Source organism: Excalfactoria chinensis, chromosome 1 (assembly GCF_039878825.1).
Source record: "Excalfactoria chinensis isolate bCotChi1 chromosome 1, bCotChi1.hap2, whole genome shotgun sequence".
NCBI lineage: Eukaryota > Metazoa > Chordata > Aves > Galliformes > Phasianidae > Excalfactoria > Excalfactoria chinensis.
In genome coordinates, this window is record NC_092825.1 from 76,358,348 (window position 1) to 76,367,933 (window position 9,586).

Consider the following 9,586-nt stretch of genomic DNA (forward strand, 5'->3'; position numbering starts at 1 on the left):
TAGAGCTTGGTCTTAACGTTGCAGTCGGTCTAATCCAACAAGCAAAGGGAACCAAAACAGAAACCAATGAGCCGAAAGCTTGTACTATGTAAAAAGAAACAGTTTTATCCAAAACTGCCAATCTCAGCCATTAGCTAGCATGGAGACAGGAAGTTTAAATAGAGTCCAGGGGCAGTTATCCTCACACTGCAAGGGCACAGCCAGAGGGCACGCCTGTCTACCAGTTGCTCACAGACCTCACCAGGGTTGCCCTACATCCGTACCTCGCAGCCTTGATTGCTTGGGATCCAAAAGGTTGCTCCTGAGCGCATCCTCAAGGCTCCCGTGCAGTTATCAAAGCAGCTCTGAACCCCCTGCCTGGAGAAAGCAAACATGACTGGTAGGAAACAAAAAAATGTCACCCAGATGTCCAAGGAAATCACAAATTGAGCTGCCAAGCTCTACCCAGCACAGATTTTTCAAAAAGACACAGATTTTCATGGCTCAGAGTTCTAATTTGTTTGACCGTTTATTTCCAAGGAACACATCCAAGAGTGACAAGCTCCATTTATTTCAATGGGCAGCATATGCCAGCGACTTGAATGGCGTATGCTATAAAAGAGAATGAATGTTCTCAAGCATTGTGGAAAGTTGTCCTTTCCACAGATAGAGGACGTGTCAGTAATGGAAGTATAGCTCTGCTCTGACAAGCAATGCCATAAAAGTTGCATTGTAGGTCCTTGTGTCTGATGTCTCCCTGCGACAGCCCTGGGAGGTTCGCTCCCACTGCAAGTGAAAAATGGCTGTCCTGATACCTGATCTAGAGCCCAGCTGGGCTCCTTCACTTCTGTTCTTTTCCAGGCCAGAATGACATTTCTGCAGTAATAAACATCTACTCCAGGCTGTTTGTGCTTCACTCATGTGCTGTATGGCCAGCTCAGGCCTGTTCTAGCAAGACATCATGATGGCATGACATGAGTTTGAAATGTTCATGCAGGCATGCACCTCCTTTCCATAAAATGCCACCACAATGCAATGCCATTTTCAGTCTTGCATCTCTGATTACACCCTGCAGATGACCCTGTTGTGAATCTTCCCTGGTCCCACTGTCACCCTAGAAAGCCTTGGGTTATGAATCTCTCTCGAAGATTCAAAACCATCCATCACTCAATGTGCAGTGACTAGCGATGCTCTACTGATGGTCTGTATTCTTGTAGCATTGGGAAGCTTTTATTTGCTCTCTTTAAATAGTAACTAAAATTAGTTCCATGTTGGGCCCTACCTAGTGAGCAGTGCGTGTCACAAGACTTTCCTCATTTGCTGGTGAGTCCTGGAAGTCAAAATAGAGTTTCTTCTTGCTTTTCAGTGAGATGGTCCCTTCAAAGCTAGGATGTGTTTCTATTCATAATGAGTCTCTCTCTGGCCCCCTTTCATTGTCGTTAAACTGAGGAGCTTGTTCAGAAGAAGATGGGTGTTGTATGAGCTGCAACTCCATCCACAGGAATTCAGTTCCACTTCTCCCATGCCTCCAGCCCTGGGGGCAGTATCTCAAAGCCAGGTAATGAAAAACAGATGCTGCTGGCTCCCTTACTGCCCTCCAGCATATCAAGATGTAATCCCAGATTCCCCTCCAGGAGATGTCTGCCCACTTGAACCTTCAGGTTCACCAGCATGGAGTTGACCTGCAGGATGGTCACATCCATGCAATGCCCCTAAGCATCCATTATACTAACAGGAGACCCTTGTTATGCCCTTTCTTTCCTGTCTGTTTTCACTTTGTCAGATGCTGCTCAGAAGCTTAAGTATCACCTTTTGTGGGGAAGATAAACCTATGCCATTCATGCCACTGAGGCTACTTTTGATACCTTTGATGCCATTCGGGCCTTTCGGTTACTCTGGATGCCAATTATGCTTGCTTAGTGAAGAGAACAACCATAGGCCATGGCTGTATTTGAGGATATAAGTCATAAAGTGGCCTTGCAACTACACAAATTCCTTTGGAACCATACTGATATCCAAAGTTCAGATCTCCATTTTGCACCGGACGATATTTTAATCAGAAAGACATAGTGATCTTACCGAAGAGCTTTTATTGTCCATCCTTTAACTGCTCTTCTGCCCCAGAATTTTGGGTCATTTCTGGCCACCTCCACATCTCAGCCAAGCTGTGACCAGACTCACCCTCCACTTGTAAGCATATTGAGCCATGGGAGCTTTCCACTGGGAGACTTTGGCCTTGCTCCTGGGCTCTGTGTCACTGTTCCAGTCAGGCTGTCAGCTCCAGCATCTCTGAGCGGCTTCTTGGGGCTAAAGAAGCAGAAGCTACACTCTGGCACTTGTGTTTGATGTGAGGAGATGTGCTTATTACAGTAGCAATAAGGGTAGCTGGGGAGATGCCTCAGGCTCGACATGCCCAGGGCAGGGTGGGAACCTCTGGGTTTAACACAGCTGAGAGCAGAGCAGTGGGGTAATTGGATCACGGTGGTAGTAGACAGTACTTTAAGAGGTGTCAGAAATGTCTGCTCCTAACCAAAGGGCACTGAGATGCAACTGCTTGGTCTCGTCCCAGAAAGTAAAAATAAGAAGCAAGCCATGTGATGACAGCATCTGCAGCAAAGAGCAGGGTGGCTTGCATGAATTAACGGCTTCCTGGCTGCTGTCTGTGGCAGCCTTAGCCTAACACATGTGCTGTCACCAACAGCTTCTGCAGGCTGAGGCCTCAGGGTGACACCTTGAGCAGTGCTGCAAGGCAAAGTCACTGGTCCTGAGCCATGGACAACCGAGAGCTGGAGAAGGTCTGTTTCACAGTGTGGACTTCATCCCTTCACCACCTCCACAGCCCATAGAGATTAATAGCATAACAAATTCCGTACTGCACAAAGCTAGGGGAGGCACAGTTGACCAGACTTCCCACACTTGTTCACCCCTCCAGCCAAAGAACAGGCTGTTGGGCTGACATAACGCTGCTGGAAGCATAGGATGGTGGTAATTTCATAAGATGAGTACATGGTTCTTGCAGAGTCCTTGAATTGTTCAGATCCAAAGAGCACCAGTGACAGTTACCTGTGAGCTGACCTGAATAGGGATGTGCCACAGCCTCAGTGATTTGCATCTGAACCTTCTTGGTCGAAATTTTGCTTCCTCCTCTTCACAATGGCAAAGGGAATTACTGAGACCTGAAACCTGGGATCTTAAACACGCTTCTGAGCTCCATCATAACATCTCTCTCGAGGCAGACCAGAGCACCTCACAGTAATACCTCCTTAAAGCTCAGCACAAGGTTTATGCAGATGCAGGATCTCCCTTGTCGGGACTGGAAGAGAACACGTTTCAGACCCTCCCAGTCAAGCAGCCAAGGATCACTCAGCCAAGCACCTCCAGAAGCTCCTCTAGATCTGGGAACCATGCTGGATACCCGTGAATCCAGTGGCAGTAGATGGAGTCACAGCACCTGAACAAGTGACAGTGTCCCACTGCCTTGGAGACCTGTTCTGGACAGGAGAAGGAAGAGGAACGCCCAAATTTCCCCCAGATAAATATCCATTAGAATCTTCTTGTAGGTGTTTCTTCTGTGGGGCAGGTCCAGCACCACCACAAGAAGTAACCTTGGTCTCACAGTCACCCCTGGCTCCTGCAAGCAGGGACCTGGCTCCATCCAGCCTCCTGTGAGCACAAAAGGCTCCCTCGCCTCATTGCCTGCATGCTGGAACCTGGGGGCATCAGACAGACAAAGACAGGCAAACTGGGGAGGGGGGCTAGGGGGGGGGGAGGGGAGGCAGGGCTTTTCGTCCCCACACCCTGACTCCAGCAGAGCTGCTCCTGCCCTGCACCAGACTTGTGGGGAGGGTGAGTGGACAGGACACGGGGAGAGCAGAAATAAGCGCACTAGAAGAGCCTGGCAATTCTCCACAGGCTCAATGTACATGATGCAAATTGATGTTTAAAGCCTATTTATTAGCTTGCATGCAAAATGCCAGCGGTGTTTTTCTAGATCAGTGGGTATCCGATATTTTGGGGGGGGGAGGACGGGGACGGTGGGAGCGAGCGTGGCAAGAGAGACCGCATATCCAGAGGCGAGGCTTTATATCATGGGCTGCTCTCGACTGTTATAATTTGTGGCACAGATTCAGCGAGAATCTGATCTGCTGAAAATATTTGAGCTGTGAAAACTCCCACACTGTGACAGATGTCAAGTCCAATTAAGAGACTCGTGTCCGGGTTTCTGTCCAATAGGATTTCCCATTAAATATCAATTTAAGAGGGAAAAAATGCCGTCCCCTTTTCTCTGAGTCTTTATCTCTTCCAACCATCTCTCGGCTGAACCCTTTGGTACCAGGAGCGGCTCCGCGCACATCTCCGCTCTGTCTATCTATCTGTCTGTCTATCTGTCTGTCTGTCTTTCCGCATCCCTCCTCGGCTCCTCCGCCGCTCCGGGAGGAGTGGGAGGAGGAACCGCACTTTCATTTTGTGCGTGAGCGCACCTCGTGCTGCAGCTTTTCCCCAAATCCGCGGCGAGATTTTCATTCCTTAGGGTTTGCTTGTTTGGTTTTTGGTTTTGTTTTTGTTTTTAATCTGTTTTGTTTCGCTTTCCTCACGTTCGCTCTTCCTTCTCACCCAGAGATGCAGGAGGAGTTGGGAACCTCGGGTGTGGATGAGGGATTCGTTTCTCCCCCTCTCCGGCTCCTGAGGGACCGGCTGATAAACTACTGAGCCCAACATTTGTCTCTTAACGGGGTCTCCTCCTCTCATCTGCCGGAGCGGTGAGCTGACCGAGCTGTGCGGCGCAACAGGAAAAAAATAAACAAAAAGAAGGAAAGAGGAAAAAACAAAAAAAGAAAGGAGAAAAACAAAACAAGAAGAAGCGTGAGAGAAAAGGAAAGGAAAAGAAAAAAGAAAAGAAAAAGACAAAAGGAAGATACAGAGAGAGAGAGAAGGAAGGAACCGAGCATTGTGCCCCGACCCGCGCCGGGTACCGGCCGGCCCTGGCGGAACAAAGCGGCCCCACCGCCGGCTCCGCGCCCCGGCTCTGCGGAGAGGCCGAGGGGCGGGGAGGGGAGCAGCCCCGCTGATGGCACCTCCGCATCCCTTTTGTTATTGATCCTGGCAAGAGGAGGACGAAGAACGCGATTATTTTTTCTTTTTCCCCCTAAACGAGGCTCGTCTCCTCTGCAGCCCGCTGCCCCGAATTAACGGGCGGAGGAGGCTTCGGATGGGGGAACGGCTCTTTTCTTCCCCGATGCATCGTAAGTAACTTAAGTTGTTATTTATACTCCGCCACCGAGCACGGTGATAACATCTCCGGAGCGCTGGAGGCCGCGGCGAGGGATGAGAGCCGCCCTTCCCCACTCGAGCAGGACGCCGCTCCGCTCCTAATTCCCTCCATTTAATTTTGATTTTTCTTTTTCTTTCTTTTTCTATTTTTTTTTTTTTTTCTTTGAATTTTTCCATGCTCTGCTGCCGGAGGAGCATCTGAACTGTAAAGGCACCGCCGAGGGGGCGAGGGGACCAGAGGGGAGCGGCGGTGCGAGCGGCGGCGCCGAGGTAAGCGGCCCCGCGGTGCGTCCTGCTCCGGCTGTGCCGGGGTGGCCGGAGGGGGGGAAGAAAGAGAAAGGAGACTCTTCCCGGTTCGGATCGACACCGAACCGAAAGGGGAAAATCAGCACACAGCGTAGAAAAATCTTAAAGCAACTTTCTCCGGGAAGCACCTCTGTCACTGCCCGTTTTCTTTACCCATCTTTCCTCCGCCGATGCGCTCTCACACCAACCTGCCCAATGGGGTCTCAGCTATGCGGGGATTTTAGTCTCATTTTCTTCTTCTTTTTTTCTCTCCCAAGAAATAGCCGACTCGCTGAGCTGCCCTTATGTTATTCCTCACACCTGCTTTGCGGGCCTGATGCCTATTAACATCCAGGGTACCTATTAACATCCAGGAGAGGAGGACCTCTCCCGGAGCAGGACTCTCCCCTCCCGGCCCAGGCGAGGCTCCCTGCCCGCCTCGCTCTCTGGCCTCCCCTCCGTTCCGTTCGCTATTCGTGCCCTTGATTTTCCCCGATAGCAGAGGCGCACTTTACCGGGGAACTTCACAAGAAAATCCTCGGCGATGGGATATTTGGGGACGGGCTGTGCCCCCTCCCAGCCTCTCTCGACACCCCCGACTCGCACACACGCACGCAACACACACACGCGCCGCGTCCAACCAAGGTTATCCCCGAGCGCTGATGTATTGTTTTATTACATGCCGGCATGTCCCCGTACGCGCCCGGGTTTGTGCTGCTGTCTACATGACAGATGGTGCTCCGTGAGGCCGCAAGAAGATACGATTCAATTTTCTTTTGAAAGGCACCACCGTACTTATTTATTTATTTCCCCTTTCTTCCCCCCCCCCGTCCCCCCCACCCCCTCCCCCCACCCACCCTTTCCGCTCAGGAAGGGGAGAGGAGGGAAAATTTAAAGGAATCGGGAAGTTCGGGCCCAGCTTTGGGGTTTTTCTCCTCCTTTCACCGTTTATCTCTTAATTCGCACCTAAATAGATGTATGTAAAACAAAACCTACGGCTCTCCTATAGTCCCCATATGGTCGCTGGCGAATGGCACGATTAGCGTCAGGAAAATAATAACAATAATAATAATAACAATAATGAAAGGAGGGCAGAGCAAAGAGCAGGAGTAGATCCGGGCACACACGGCAGAACCCGCAGTTCCGACTGGGGAAATGAATTTCCCCACCGGCCCCGCAAGGTTTGGGAACCTCGAGCTGTGGTTCCCTCTGCTTATTTATCAGCGGCGGTCTGCAGCCCGCATCCCGACAGAGCAATGGTGCTGCGGCGTTTGGCAGGGGAGGACGGAGGTATTCAGATAGGAGGAAAACAAACCGTCCCGATTTGAGCCACTGGATGTTAGCTCGTTAGAAAGGCGGGTGCATATTCTTTTATTGCTTTCCGGGACCGTTCGGACAAAGGAACGAGCGCGGGCAGCTCCGCGAGGGAGCGCGGCCGCGGGGAGGCGGAGGTGGGGGGCAGCGCTCGGCCTGGAGCCGCTGCGCCGCGGGACGGGGGCTCTGATCCCGCTCTCTCTGCTTCTCTGTCCCGGGAAGGCTCCTCCGCCCCCTCCACGATGATGCTCAGCCCGGACCAAGCGGCCGACTCAGACCACCCCTCCTCGGCGCCCTCCGACCCGGAGTCCCTGGGCGGCGCGGACGGCCGGGCGCTCAGCTGCTGCGTCTCCGACCCGGAGCCCGCGGAGGGCGGCGGCGGGGGGGGAGGCGGGGAGGGCCGCGGCGGGGGGCGGCCGGGGCTGCACCCGCCGCCGCTGAGCCGCGAGGAGAAGAGGCGGCGGCGGAGAGCCACGGCCAAGTACCGCTCGGCCCACGCCACGCGGGAGCGGATCCGCGTGGAGGCCTTCAACCTCGCCTTCGCCGAGCTGCGGAAGCTGCTGCCCACGCTCCCCCCAGACAAGAAGCTCTCCAAGATCGAAATCCTGCGCCTCGCCATCTGCTACATCTCCTATCTCAACCACGTCCTGGACGTGTAGCTCCCGCCCGCCCCGACGGCCCCGCGGAGGTCGGAACGGGACGCGCCGCCGCCGGCCAGCCCGGCCCCGAGAGCCCACGGACGGCCACGGGGCAGAGCGGGGCCCGGCGACGGGCGCGGAGGGCTTTTCTTCGCTGCCGCCTCGCTCTCGCGGGAGCGGAGCGAGCGCTGCTTTAAGCGGAGAAGTGTAAAATGGGATCGTTCCTTCAGGCTGTCAAGTGCCCCTTTATATATATCCAAAAACATCTTCTTGTGACCTTAAACGTGTGACCCATGGGTACGGTTAAAAATAACTATTTTTTATTTATGGTAGAAGGAGTCGACAATTTATTTTTTTCAAGACTTATTTATTTTTCAGAGTGGTGGCAATTTTACTTTGGATACTTTGTGCCAATTGTTTTCTATAGTCGGGTGTTTACACTTTTCTCCTGTGGAATATTACGTTTATAAGTGTGCGTCGGGATCGAGGCAGTGTTCTGTTTTGGTTTACTTCCTCGTTCGTTTGTTTTGCTCCGATTATATTGCACTTGTGTGTGACAAACCTTCCCTCCCCTCCCGTTTATATTTTATATATACCGAGGCGTTCGTTCTTGACCTTCTTTTCTTTCCTCTGTGTGTGCGTGTGTGGGATGGACAACCGCTAGCACTTAACTAGAAGAGTTTTCTAAAACTTGTTGTTCTTCTGATCTATAGTTCCGTCCAAGAGGTCCTTTGCGAATCGCTTATAAGGGAAGTAGGTTCTTTTGTGGGTGTATCGGTGTGCGTGCCTACAGGCGGGTGCGTGTGGGGCTGAGCGTGGCCTGTATGTGTGCGGTATATTTTTAGGAAAGGCCTTTTTTTTTTTTTTTTTTTTTTCCTAAAAAAAGAAAAGAAAATAAAAAGAAGTCGATCCAGGACTGCTTTCCTTTGTGACAACCAAAAAAAGAAAAGAAGAAAATGTTATAACCTGAAAATGTTTTGTGTTCTTTGCTGTGAATCTCTTAAAACAAGAAAAAAGCGCATTCTAGGGATGAGAAAGATAAAAGAAAAAAAAAAAAACACATCTGCTATCCAAAGATTTTAGTCTTTTTCAGGGTTTTTTTGTGTGTCTCTGTTGCTTTATATGATGCAATATTTTGTAGTGAAAATAGATAAATCTGGTTTCTATCTGATACGTTTTTCATATCTCTCATGAATGGTGACCTGTTTTGCATATAAATAAAAGTATCAAATAAATGCTGGTTATTTCCTAATTATTTTACCCCGTTGGTCTTTCTGTAAAACTGGGGCTTTGACAGAATCTACGGCCTGCCTTGTGAATAAATAAGGCTTCAAACCTCCTCATGACGTGCAAGGAAAGCTCCAACAGGTTCCCTGCCTCTTCCTTGGCTGGGGCGACCATCCCTCAGCTCAGCTGTCCATGCATGGATGAGGCACAGGAGCACGACCGTCAGCACTGCCCCATAACTACCTGTGTATGGCTGCAGGTTTCAAGGCTCAGGCTGTAACACCAAACCTGATGCTGGGAAGCACCTGCTTTGCTGCACTGCTCTTTGATATGTCCAACTTTGCAACCCAAACACACGCATCTTGGCTGCATGGAGTGGATTTCCTCGCTCTTGGTTATGATTCCGATCATGGCAGGTCCGATTCTACTGAAACCAAGCAAATAACCTTTCTCCACTTAGGAGAACCTCACCCATTCTCCTTTATAGGGCTCCACCACTAAAGCCTGACAGGGGAAACATGACACAGATTCAGTAACAGGTTACTACGTGAGTAAAGCAAGACCTTGCTGCCACCTGTGTTACTACATTCTTTCCTTCTTTACTGCAAGGGGTTAATTTTACCTACAGTTTGAACATCACCATCAACATGGGCAGGCTGCATTCAGTAGAAGCAGCACATCCATTGTTACTCGCTTTAGAGATAAAACCCTCCCTCCCCTCCTGTTTTTATGGCTGACACTTTGTGCAGTGGCTTAATTAAGTGTGGTCTTGCCCAGCTGAAAAGCTGCATGCAGAAAACCTGTCAGAGAGGCTGTTAATTCCACTTTCTACCAATGCACACTTTCTGAGTCCCGGGGGACACACACAGACT

At 50.9% G+C, this 9,586-nt stretch overlaps 1 protein-coding gene across 5 annotated transcripts; it reads left to right on the plus strand.

Annotated features, from left to right (window-relative positions):
- The first annotated feature begins 4,302 nt into the window (after window positions 1-4,302).
- On the plus strand, window positions 4,303-8,700 carry NHLH2 (nescient helix-loop-helix 2). Of its 5 annotated transcripts, none has more exons than XM_072343563.1 (3): window positions 4,303-5,222; window positions 5,440-5,520; window positions 7,072-8,700. In XM_072343563.1, exon 3 carries the CDS (start codon window positions 7,092-7,094, stop codon window positions 7,506-7,508), a length of 417 nt encoding a protein of 138 aa, XP_072199664.1. In that variant the 5' UTR covers window positions 4,303-5,222; window positions 5,440-5,520; window positions 7,072-7,091; the 3' UTR covers window positions 7,509-8,700. The 5 variants fall into 5 exon arrangements, with proteins under 5 accessions (XP_072199664.1, XP_072199647.1, XP_072199656.1 ...); XM_072343546.1 differs by having other exon boundaries at window positions 5,443-5,520; XM_072343555.1 differs by having other exon boundaries at window positions 5,446-5,520.
- Window positions 8,701-9,586: the final 886 nt, after the last annotated feature.